Raw genomic sequence first — 13,530 nt, forward strand, 5'->3', positions numbered from 1 at the left:
TGAAATTATTGGTTGTGCCATGAAACAATCACTTAACTTGTCCAGGATGGTTTCCTCATCTGTAAATGGATATGGTCATACTTTTCATCGACAACCTCATGACGTTGTTGTGAGACTTAGTTGTCATAATGTATATAAAATGTTTTGTGACTTTGAAACTGTTCATAATTTTGAATAGTTATTATCTTAATATATGAAGTCATGACAACAATAATATAACAACTAAGAACTTTAAAGCCTGAAAAATCTTTTGCATACATTATTTCACCAATAACTGATTCACTATGTCATAGCCCCAAGCCATCATTTGATACAGAGTAAGTTCTCAATAAATGTTTGTTGACTGATGAATCTCATGCTATGCAATATCAGTGCATTAGTCAATAAAACCATTATTTTGGTAAATGATAAAATCCTTTTAAAATATTCACCTAAATATTAGACTTTTTTCAATTATTTTCAGTCCGGAGGAGTAGCCTCCTTGGTGACTCCCAGCACAGTTAGGTTCTCTCACAGATTAAAGTGGCTCAAAAGGATATTCTGTAATACCAGAATTATGTTACTTTGGGCACTAACTCAGCTCTCAATCTCTTCTAGCACCCACAAATCTGTACCGCCTTCATTGGAGAAAGAAAACAAAAAGGAATTTCTTAGATAGTATCAAAATGACATGATTTTAGACTTCAAAGGAAGCTAAAATACTATCTAGCCCAAACATTTCATTTGAGAGATGAGAAAATCAAGGTCCTGATGGGGGGTAGGAGTTGCTTGGAGAGGTGATAGTCACAAGAACAGGGACTTAAAATTGTCCAAGAACACAAGGAGCCAATGTACCAACCAAGTTAAAAAACTAATTCTCTCTAGTGGAAGAGGAAGAAGAAAAGAAAGATAGGGAGAAGGGAAGTGAAGGAAGCCATTTATTTATTTTTTACATAAGTTTTATTAATCACTTTTGCTTACATTTCTGGATATATCCCTGTCTCCTACATGCTTTGAGCACTCCCTCAAAACAAAGAAAAAACAGTTTAAAAAAAAAAAAAAACAACCTACTCATTGATTTCCTCCAACAGTATATTCATTATTCCACATACTCACACATACACACATATACATGTTTGGACATAGCCAATACAGAAATTCTTTCTGTTCAATGGTACATATCTGTTACAAGGGATTTTTTTCTTTCTTTTTTTCAAAGTAGTAGTCGAAATCAAGTCAAGTCAAGAATTATTTTTCAGACTTACTATGTATCTAACACTGTGCTAAGCCATAGAGAAACAAAAAATGGCAAATACAGTCCCTCTTAGGAACTCACAATCTAATGCAAACAATAATGTACAAACAAGATAACCTGAAGATAAAAGAGTTTTATTCATGGGGAAAAAATTTAGTTAAAAAAAAAAAAAAAGAAAGGACACCTTCAAGCACATGTATGACCAGAAAGAATAGAGTGGCCAAGGGGCAAAAATGAATAGTACATTGGTGCTCCCAAGATGTTAAAGAACAAGAACAAGAATTTTAGAGTTTGGGGGAGATTTTCTGTGGAGTATTTGAGTAAAGAGATGGACAAGGATTGTACAAAATGAGAAGGTATAAAGAGACTGAGATTTATATCAGTAAGGAAAGCACTCACACCAGTCAAATTATAGATCTATAGAAGAATTCAAGTATCATACAAAGCACCTTTCTAGGCCACTGTGGAAAATAAAAAATAAATGTAAGAATGTCTGCCATTAGAGGATTTATAATCCAAATGGAGAAGGGAAACATATACACATGAAACAGATAAAACAAAACTCAGCTAGAGATAGAAAAAAATTCTATCTAAAATAATTTAAAATTACATAAAATATCTGGTACGTAAGCCTACCAAGACACAGCTTTGGACTTAATTGACTACAACTACAAAACACTTTTAACAGATACAAAGACAAATCATTGGAGAGAGATTCGTTATTCATAGTGGGACTATACCAACATAATGAAAATGATGGTAGTACCTGAATTAATTTACAGATTTAGTGCCACACCAATCAAAGTACCATGGAATTATTTTATATAATGTCATATTTGTTTTATTCCTGGAAAAGCTTTTTTTGTCTTTTAAGATTATTTCTATTGCTTATTTGATTAAGAATTTGCCCCCAAGTCACAATTGTATAATTCTATTTTCCTATAATTATTTTTCAATGTAGTCTTTTATATTTAGGCTGAGTATTCACTTGGAACTGTGCTAATAATAACAAAACACATCTAGAAGAACAGAGGTCAAGATTTCAAGAGAAATAGAGGAGGGAAAGTAGAAATAAAGAGGAAACTACTATTACCCAAATCTCAAACTATATTATAAAACAATAATCTTCAAAAATTCAGTTGTTCCTGGCTTTAAAAAAAATAAAAAATTTGATCAGTAGAATAGACTAAGCAAGCAAGACCGAGAAATGATCAAGCATGCTGCCATAAACTGAAATACACATACTACAAAAATAAAGACTACTTATTTGATAACTGGAAAGCAGTTTGGCAGAAATTAGGTATAGACCAACATCTTACAGCATATGCCATAATAATTTCCAAATGGAATCTCAACTTAAAAGTAAAAGATTTAAGAATGATGGAAGGTGATAATTTATACAACTATGAAAGTGAGAAATTCTTAACCAAAATAGGGATAAAGATCATCTTCTTGTTGTTGTTGCTAACAGTTATGGTTTTATTATAGTTGATATTAACATATTTACTCCAAATAACTTTACTCTTTAAGCAAATTTAAAATTCTGTAAATACTGGAAAATAAAAATTCTGGAAAGGTATATTTTAAAGGAAAGAGGTACATTTGGGTGTGTTTTTTATCACATGATCACATCACAATATAAAATAACTAGTAACATCAATGATATCAAAGACAATTTTATCTTCAGTACTATATATTAGTACAACTTGAACAAGAGTCTTCCTACAAAAGCCTAAGTAAAAAGAGCAAAGTTTAACACTTTAGAATAGGTATCTTCTACAACCAGAAAATGCAACATTTCTAATTCATATAACATAATATTAGGAAGTGTTCACATGATAATTTTGTTCTCGATTTGCTTGAGGCATAACCAGTTCATGATATCCAATATGGTGATAAAGGTAATTTAAAAGATAAAATAGAAAGTTTGGGTTATATAATTTTATATAATTTTCAGGAACAAAATAAATAAATGTTGACTGGGGTAATTTTTTTTTTTTTTTTTACTATTTAACAGAGATTTAGCAGAATCTCTGCTAAAATCTGATATCTAAGCTTTATAAAGAATTGCTACAAATACATAAAAAGGAACCGTTACCCAAAAGATAAGAGATCAGATACTGTGAAGAGGCAGTTTAAATATATATGTGTGTGTGTATATATATATATATATGGTAAGTGTTTTTAAAAACATCAATAACCATATAAGAGAATATTCAAAATTACTCCTAATAAGAGATATACAAACTAAAACAACTGAGGTTTTAGCTCACACCCATCAGATTGGCAAAAACAACAAACGTTTAGAGGTAATTTAGCAAATGTGGGGAGGGACTATGGAAAGACAAGTACATTGTTGGTGGAGTTTGAATGAATTCTAGAAAACAATTAGACCAGAAAACTCTATATTTGTTTTGACTTAGTAATCCATGAAGGATGTCAAAGACAGGGGTTACTTTCTCTATTTGTAGCAGCCCTTTCTTTAGTACAGCAAAAAACTGATAATCACTTCTCCACCTGCTATTTGGCTCATTATTATTCAATCATTCAATAGGGTTCTCATTATCCTAAATTCTAAACTAATCCAGGGATTTATATGGATATTTCCTTTATTAACAAAATAACAGTCTTCCTGAAAGTAAAGTGGTCTCATTGACTGGGTTCATAGGAGCATAGATTTATTGGATCATAGTTGAAGAGTTGTAAAGGACCTCAGAGGCCATCTAATCTGACCTCCCTAATTTACAAGAAAGGAAATTAGGCCTGAGTCTAGGCCCAAGGTCACAAAGATAGTAAGCATCAGAAGAAGGATTCAAACACAGTCCTCTGACTCCAGAGCCAGTGTTCTCTCTACTAAGGGTGCAAATTGTGATAATTGAGTATAATAGAATATTATTGTATTAATGAGAGATATTTTTATATCCTACTGAACCAATACTGAAGAATTGAATGAAGAATTCTTCATAAGAAATGAAGAATGGACAAAAACTTGAGAAGACTCAGACAAAGCAATTTGGAAAAAAGTAAGCAGAACCAGGACAAGTCTATACAATGACCTCAGCAATGTCTGAAAAAATAACATTAAAAGACATCAGAATTCTGTTCAATTCAGTGACCAGTCAAGTCCAAAGGCCTAATGATGAAGCCTGTCTCTTCTTAGCAGAAGAGTGACATAGTGTAGCTGTGGACAAGGCATTTGGTGGAGCTAGGTGGGACAGTGGATAGAGTGCAGGGCCTGAAGTCAGAAAGACGTCTTCCCGAGTTCAAATCTGACCTCAGACTTTACTTGTGTGACTCTGGAAAAGTCACTTATCCCTGTTTGCCTCCATTTCCTCATCTGTAAAATGAGCTGGAGAAGGAAATAGTAAATCACTCCAGTATCTTTGCCAAGAAAACCTTAAATGGGGTCACAGAGTTGAACACAATTGAACAATTTCTCTTTTCCAAGAGAAGGTCCTTATGGGAGGAGGAGAGGAGGTAAAAAGGATCACTTGAAAGTCACTGTGATATAAGGAAAAAAAAGCATTTTTTTCAACAAAGCATTTGCTTCGAACAGAAAAAGAGAAGAGAGTTTACCCCTAGCAAATATATACAGGCAACTTAAAGGATTTCTCTCAAAGATAATTGCATTTGCCCCTTTCTTCCTGAGGCATGAGCCAGTCAATAGTCAATCAATAGACATTTATTAATCAAGACTGTGCCGGGTGTTCAGAGATGTTCCAAACCCTTTTCAGGGCTCTTCATCCACCTTTGGTGTCTACCTGGCACTCAGTTCTCACCTATGGCTCCAAGAAGCACAGCAGCTAAACTAGACCAAAGATAATCAATAGGCCTCAAATCCATTGAATTAGGAGGGTGTACCCCAAGCATGTGAAGACTTTCCCTGGGTGTAATGGATTGCAGAAGGGGGGGAAAGGAAGGAGAAATACAATGGGGGAAGGATTTGGATTGCAAGGGCCCAAATATACTGGACAAAATAAAGGGAACTATAAGCCTTCTCCCCCCCCCCCCCCCCTTCCAATCTGCTCCTGAGACCGGAGAGGTTCGTTCCTTTGCTGTTCTTTATCTCTCTGCAGGGTCAGCCCCTTGCCCAGTATGTCCAGGGCTGAGCCAGACTGCAAGCAGGGAACCCTCCTCCAGCCAAGAGCCAGTTGATTTGCAAACTGTCTCCAGTCTGTTTAAAGCTCTCCTACAACCCGAACATTCCCCACTGTGACCCTAGGAAATCTGACATAGAGTCAGGGTCTGGGACCATGCACAAGGACCTTGGATCGGAGCCTCAGAACGGGGTTCTTTCCTGCAACCCACCTCCAAGGTCAGGATGTCATTCAGAAAGCAATCTGAGCAGCCCCCAGGTCAGAGCTAGGACCATGAGGCAGAAACCTAGCTCATGGCGGTTCTTCTTAAAAACATGTGGAAAGGGGCAAGTTTCTACACAGATGCCCAACTAGCTGCTCCTACCTGCCCTCCTCCCCTCTCCCCCACAGTGGCCACACCATGAAGCCTCTTGAGATCCCAGGAGCCACATTCTAATAACCATTGACCTTTGAATGCCACAAAGGCTTACTGGTTCTAGAGTCTAAAAACCATCTCTGATATTTATGACCTGTGCGACTTCTCACTTCCAAACCTCAGTTTCCCTATCTGTAAAATGAGAATTTGAGCAAAATGGCCTCTGAGTTTCCTTCTGTTTTTAGAATTTATGCATGATTACAAAATGTCAAAAGGAAATCTGGTTTAATTGAATCAAAGGACCTGAACTTATATCCTGCTTGCACTACTCACAACCTGTAATTGTAATGTAGATTTAGGACTGAAAGGGACCTTCAAGATTAACTTGTCCAATCTGATTTTAGCTAAGTTTCTCTTAAGGCTAAGCTCTAAAATAGAGATCTCACCACAAATTGTTTCTTTAGAGAATTCTGGGGAAGATGCAGAGGGACTTTCTTACAGGAGACACCATCCCACCCCTCTCTAGTGTCCTCTGTGACCCACTGACACTGGTCTCCTGGCTACCCTCCCCCATAACACTCCATCTCTTAGCTCTGAACATTTTCTCAACTATCCCCCAGTCCTGGAATATTCTTGCTCTTTGTATCTACTTTTCTGGCTTCAAGTCCCAGCTAAAAGTCCATCTTCCAACCCTTTTTCCCAACTTCCTTTAATTTTAGTGACTTACTTCCACTGATTATTTAAATGTGTTCCCATCTATAATTTTTTTGTACATAGCTGGTTCATACATAACATACTGACCCCCACCCCCATTATTAGACCATGAAGTCCTCAAGAACAGATACCATCCTTCGTTATGTCCCTAATGATTAATATAATGTGTGGCACACAGTAAGCACTTAATAAATGTTTATTGACTGAATAACTTAGTAGCACATGAAATGTGTTCAAATGAACTCCTGTCCAGAGATTGGGGAATGGCCCAGGCAGGGGTTCTTTCAACGTTCCCTACGACTAATACTGTGATGTTGCTTTTGGAAGGGAAGGGAACATATCAGAAAAGAGAATAAGGAACCAAAAAAGAGGCAGACTGACTAGGGCCTAGGGCTGAACCTAATAAGGGAAAATCCAGAAGAGATAAAGGGGCCGCTGAATGGCACAATAGACAGAGTGCCAGGCCTGGAGTCAGACTCTTCTTCCCAATTCATATCCGGCCTAAAACATTTACTAGTGTGTGACCCTGAGCAAGTCACTTAACTGTCTCAGTTTCCTTATCATTTTACATCATTTTATAAAATGAACTGGAAAAGGAAATGGCAGACTACTCCAATATCTTTGCCAAGAAAATCCCAAAAATAAGACACAATTGACATGACTGAACAACAGCAATAGAGAAAGAAGAACAAAACTGAAATACTCCCTGCCCTGGTAGAGTTTATAATGCATGAACCATGTAAATATATACAGAATAAAGATAGAATAATTTAGGCAGTAGGTAAAAGCACTAGCAGCTTCCTGGGGGATCAAGAAAGACCCCTAGTAGATGCTGAGCTTTCAAGGAAACTAGGAATTTTAAGAAGTAAGAAAATTCATGGTAAACATGGGGGATAATCTGTGCAGAGGCATAAATATGGGAGACAATGCTGTGTTTAAGAATGAACGGGAAGGCCAGTTTTTCTGGCCTCTAGAGTATGTGAAGGGGAATAATGAATGCTATCACTAGAAATATAGTTTGGAACAGGTTGCAAAAGGCCTTAAATGCCAAACAGAGGATTTTATATTTGGTCCTGGATGTGAAGGGAACAACTGGAGTTTATTGAGTAGGGCAGTACCATGAGGAGCATGGGTTGGAGCGGAAAAAAGACTTATGGTAGGGAGACTCATGAGGACTCTGTTTTAAACAGTCTTCAGGAAAGAGCGATGAGGGCCTAAACTAAGGTAGCACCTATGTAGGGAGAGAGAAGGGGGTGGATGCAAGGGGGAAAAAAAATAACCTCACGCCTCCCTATTCCCTTGAATGGAAGGAACAGGATGGGATAATGCCCTAAGTATAAACACCCGCTGGCAAAGCCATCCTATTGAGGGCATCGCTCTGTGGTGGGGGAAGGGAGGGAGATACCCAGCTGTCTGTGTCCTGGATGATAGCAAAGAAGCCTTTGCAAAAGCCAGGATCCCCACTGCATTGACTGTTGGATTCTTAATCAAAACAATTTTTTTTCATAAGCAACAACAAAAGCAAGTCCTGCATTCCTCATTTCACATCAGCCTGTGTCAAGGATTCTGCTAATTTAAAAATAATAGGATGCTGGAGCTGGGAAAAACCTTAGAGATCATCTGGTCCAAAAATCTTCCAACATTTTACAGATGAAAAAACTGAGATTTATGGAAACCAAAGAGTCCATTAGATAATACAGTGGATAGAATATTTGGCTTGGAGGTAGAAAGATGTAATACTAGTTATGTGGCTAAGTCAATCTCTCTCAGCCTCAGTTTCCCTATCTATAAAATGGGAATAACAATAATACTTAAAGGACAGTGAGGTGATCCAGTGGATAGAGCAACCAGCCCTGAAGTCAGAAGGACCCGAGTTCAAATCTGATCTCAGACACTTAACACTTCCTTGGGCAAGTCACTTAACCCTAATTGCCTCGGGGGGGGGGGGGGAATTACTTAAACCACTCCCAGTGTTGTGAGGATTAACTGAACTAACATATATGAAATGTTTTGCAAACTTCAAAAGGCTCTTTTTTGTTACTATTTTCATTATATGACTCGCTCAAGATCTCACAGCTGGTAAATGGCAGAGCTGGATGCCGATCCAAGCCTTTTGATTGCCAAACGGTGCTTTTTATCATTCCGCAAGTTCTGTTACCTCCTCCAGGTTCATCCTTCTAGTTCCAACTTTTGGATGGAATTTGCATTGACTCTCCGGTCCCCCTTGGCCACCCAATGGTTAATTTGGTTTTCCCTGGTTGACAACAAACACACCACCAAAACAGGCAACTATTTTTATCCCCGAATTAATCACAAAAGGCTAACGCTTCCACCTTCCCTGTGATTAAAAATTAGGAGACCAAATTCTATAGTGGTACAGGATAATAACCAATCCAGCGAGTGTGATGTATGAATAATGCATCTCTCGGCTGGCTGCTCCTCTCCCCCTCCACCGCCCCCCTCTCAGTCTCTTCTGCCCAAGTTTGAATGGAGAGGTAATGAGTTGCTCTCCTTCCGGTAAAGTTACAGCTGCGGAGAAGGACTGTTGATTTCTATTCAGCTTGATGGCCCTGCGCTTCCTCCCCCAGCCTTTCCTCCTGCTGCCTAGGCCCGAGCACACGCAGCCCCCCAACAGCCCCCTCCCCACCCTTCCCTCCCACCCTCACCCCCATCTGGTGTGTAATGAGCCGAGGGCCAATCAATAATGCATGCCTACATGAATAACCAGGATGATAACCACTTATTTGGGAAGATGTAATCAGGACCCATTCTGAGTGTGTGTGTGTGTGTGTGTGTGTGTGTGTGTGTGTACATGAGCCTAATCCCTCCTTATCTCCGTGTCTCTGTTACCTCTAATTCAATAGACTGAAGCACAAGCAAAAAGATATGGGGAAAGGTTCCAAGAGAATTAAATGACCAGAATGTTCTCGGGCGACCTCAGGCATGGGGACACAGGTCAGCCCATCAGGAGGCGGCTCCGGGGGGCCGGGGGGCTGGAGCCGACTCAGAAGGACTCACACAAGAAGCCTGGTGGTTTGGGACACTCGCGGCCTTTTAGGAGGTGGCAGAGACAAGGGGGACGCAGATAGCGTCCAGAGACGGCCTAAAATACCAGTCATGGGTCCCCAGCCGTCCAATGTAGGCCGAGACTGCTGGGGCCTTACTCGCTCTCCTCCGCCTCAGAGCCTGACTGGGACAAGAGCAGGGCTCAGGTGGGTGAACAAGGAAAATCAGTAAGAGCCCTTACAAGGTCTTTGGGAAAGGGTCAAGGCCGGTCGCTTTTCCCCTGTGGATCAGCTGGGGGAGGAGTGAGAGGAGGCCTTCTCTGCATCTTTGGGATGAAATTCCAGTTATTGAGAGCTAATCGTTAGCTGCTTTGTCCTCCCCCATTTATCGGAACCCATAATCATCCTCCTTCCCCACCCTGAACCATCTTGTGATCCTGGAGCTCTGACCAGCCCTGATCAGCCCAGGGAGGGCGAGCCAAGGATTAATGAGTGTTTAGCAAGTCCCCAAATGAAAGCCTGTGAGCGGTGTTGGGCCAGTGAGTTGTCATTACTGCCGAGCTCCCGGGGCCCTGGCCACCCCACCCAGAGAGGCCATCTGCACGGAGCGGTGGGACCACCCAGCAAGACTCTGGCTGAAAAGAGAAAGAACTGGGAGGAGTTGGATGACCTCAAAAAGGCCAATGAGGGTAGGCATTGAGGGAGAGAAAAAGGACTGGAATGTGAAAGAACAGGAGCTACTGATTTCATATTAGAATCACTGAGAACATGAATTTTTTTTTTTCATCCAAAATGTAAGGAGGAAGCCATTTCAAATTCAGTTATGGTGTCAGGAAATTTAGCCAAAGAGAATCCTGGCTGGAGGCAGGAGGATAGCTGGGATGACCCTGAGGCGAAGGGACTTCTATTTAAGAATAATAGCAGAAGTGGAGCCCCAGAGGACATCTACTGGAACCTTGGCAGTTTTCAATAGAGAAAACAAGAATTAGAGATTTGTCCAAAGTCACATAGGGAGGAAGTGTCAGAGTCAGGATTCAAAGTCCATTCTCCTGACTTCAGAGGCAATGATCTTTCCATTGTTTTATACTACCTCTCAGTGTCCAATGGGCTCTGGGATAGAGCAGTTATTGATGGAAGGAAGGAAGGAAGGAAGGAAGGAAGGAAGGAAGGAAGGAAGGAAGGAAGGAAGGAAGGAAGGAAGGAAGGAAGGAAGGAAGGAAGGAAGAAAGGAAGGAAGGGTGAGAAGAAGGAAGGGAGGAAAGAAGGAAAGGAAAGAATAGCAGCCTGTCTAGTGAAAAGCTATCAACTCCTATCCCCATGTAACCTATGGTAACCAGGAGAGAGAGATCCCTTTATGCTAAGCCAGTGCTACTGTCTTGGCCATTCTAATGTACTCCAGGGATCAAAGACATCCTACATCCAAGGTCTCCAAAACAGACTATACTTTCACCTCAGGGGAAGAAGCAAGGTAGTGAGAGCATGAAGGAAGAGAGGAGGCAAAAGTATGGAAGAATTTGCACCATTTGTAAATTTTGCCCTTGCTGAGCGTCTGCTTCCTCATCTCCAAAATGGAGCTCAATCGATTAGCATGATTTATTAAGCACCTTCTATGTGCCAGGGATTGTTCTGGGCTCTTTGTGTACAGATAAAAGGAATGGAACCATCCCTACTCTCAATGCACATGAAAATACAAAAAGCTTGGTCATTTTAAATAAATTCAATTTTTATTTTTCAATTCAATTACTATGAGGCTTTACTTAGTCTGTTCTGAAAAATCGGACCCACCAGAGAGCATGCTCTTTGGCCAAACCCACACACCCCCATCCAAGTCGGTTAACAAGTTACAGGCTAGGCCCTGCGTTAGGTACTGGGGACATACCTCCTAAAGTAGCCCAACATCATGTTGTAGAAACCCACCGCCGCTTATCCTCCCACAGAGAGAGAAACCGTGAAGCCCAAGGAAAATGTCACTTCTCAGCTTTCAGACTGATGTCTCCAATGCTTCTCTCCCACAGTGCCTCCTGATGATCCGGTCATCCTGGGGGGACCGGTGATCAGTCTTCGTGCGGGAGACCCCCTCAACCTCACCTGCCATGCTGACAATGCCAAGCCCGCTGCCTCTATTATCTGGATGAGGAAAGGAGAGGTTATGAATGGGGCCACCTACTCCAAGGTGAGACATCGGGTGGGAAAAGGCTGGGGGAGGGGAGCAGACATGGACCTTTCTCTCAGTCCACAAGATCCCAGAACGATGAAGGAAACCTCAGAAATGATAATACAAGCATAGAGCCAGATCTGGGCCTCAGGGATCACCTTCTCCACCTCCGAATTTTATAGGTCAGGAAACAGATCCAGAGAAGGGACTGGATCTCTGGTGATCACACAGGTAGGAGTAGAGAGTAGAGATATCTCAAACTCAGGTACCCTTCCCACTCCCTAATACTGACTCCCTTGCCCAACATGCTTTTCATCAGTGGTGGATTTTAGGTCTTATTGGCTGCTCCCATTCCCATTCCAAGAAGCTGAATTCTCAAAGCAACTCATCCTTTTTTAAGCTGCAGGATCGCCCTGCGTTCAAAACTTGCCTCACTGGGTCAACGGCAGGAGCTCAGCCTCCAGGCTCTCTCTGCCAGCACCCACCCACCAGAGTATGGGTGATAAACATTTTCCCTCCAGCGTAGTCCCAAGCCCCGGGGCTCTGAGAACCAGCTTATTAGGAGATAAATCCTCCAGCTTGTCTTTCCATTTGGGAACCACCCAGCTGTATCATTAAACATGAAAATATGACAATGAGAATATTCCAATCAAATGAGGGCAGAGGGGAAGGAAGCAGACATTCTTCCCAGACTTGTCAGGTCCTGTTCCCTTCCTAAGTCCTAAGCAGCAGCTGGGCTATAGCCTCAGAAAAGAAAAGATAGAATTTAACGGGATCCAGCAGAGGGCAGAAAGGGCTAAGGACAGCTGCCAAAAACTCACACGACCTCCTGTCCCTCATTCCAAAGCCTGAAATTGGGATGTCAAGTTCAACTCTGCAAATATTTACTGATCACCTCCTCTCTGCCAAAGACACATGGGGAATACAGAATGGGAGGAAGCATAAAGCTCTAAAGTGAAATGCTGGATGAAGCACAAACTCCTGTTTTCTGGGGGCTCATAGTGTTGTTGAGGAGACAAGATCGTAAAGAATCAGCTCCTCGATGGTTTGGTGAAACTTTTAATCTTCCATCCAGTTACTTGTCCTTTCTTTTTCCCTTCCCCCTTTTCAAGATTTACATTCCAACCGTGCTGCCTCTCGTCTCTGCTAAAGCACCCAGCAGTGACTCTTACCAAAATGTCACATCTGTTTTCTGTAACTGATGAAGAGTAGTCCTGGGAGCAGCCAAAAGTGGAGAAGGGAAAGGAGCTTCTCTGAAAAAGGGGATGAGCCCACCAGGAGGTCTCCCCAAAGAGCTAAATTAATAATGATATTAATGATGGTGGCGATGATCCCTCCCTTGAGTTGTTCAAGCACTTTATATTTTTCAAGGCACATATTTTTCTCAAAATAATGGATAAAGAGGGACCAGATGCTATTAATTTAGGCAGCTAGATGGCATAATGGATAGAGCGCTGGACGTGAAACCAGATACACTCGAGTTTCTAATCCTACTTCAGTCACTTGCAAACTGTATGACAGTGGACAAGTCACCTAATCTCTTTCAACCTACCTGTAAAATGAGTACAATAATAACATCTACATTATAAGATTGCTATGAGGATCAAATGGGGTAATATATTGTAAAGGGCTTTGGAAACCTTTATGGGCTATGTAAGTGCTAACTATTATTGTGATGTTGTATTTTCCAGATGATTAACCTAAGAGAGGTTAAATTGCTTACCCACAGTTGTACAGCTAGCTCGTATGAGCATCAAGATTGGAGCCTGAGTCTCCAAACCCTAAAATAGACTGTTCTTTCTCATTATTGTTGAAGAAAAGGAGGAAATTAAGGAGTTGAGAAATGAGACGTGAAAGGATTATATTTCATGAGGGCTAATTTTGTGTTCAACATAATCATCTTTGTTATCATCTTATAGTACCTTTACTCCAAAAATTATGTCTAAGATGACATCTGAGCATGAAAGGGA

General features: G+C 40.8%; 1 protein-coding gene across 2 annotated transcripts in view; it reads left to right on the forward strand.

The window, feature by feature from the left end:
• KIRREL3 (kirre like nephrin family adhesion molecule 3) overlaps nt 1-13,530 on the forward strand; it is a 755,533-nt gene that overhangs the window by 684,166 nt on the left and 57,837 nt on the right. For both annotated transcript variants that reach the window (XM_031963702.1, XM_031963701.1), the window contains exon 6: nt 11,421-11,578. In XM_031963702.1, coding sequence (XP_031819562.1) covers nt 11,421-11,578 — 158 coding nt within the window. The remainder of the gene's footprint in view (nt 1-11,420; nt 11,579-13,530) is intronic.

Source organism: Sarcophilus harrisii, chromosome 3, assembly GCF_902635505.1.
Source record: "Sarcophilus harrisii chromosome 3, mSarHar1.11, whole genome shotgun sequence".
In the NCBI taxonomy this organism is placed as follows: Eukaryota; Metazoa; Chordata; class Mammalia; order Dasyuromorphia; family Dasyuridae; genus Sarcophilus; species Sarcophilus harrisii.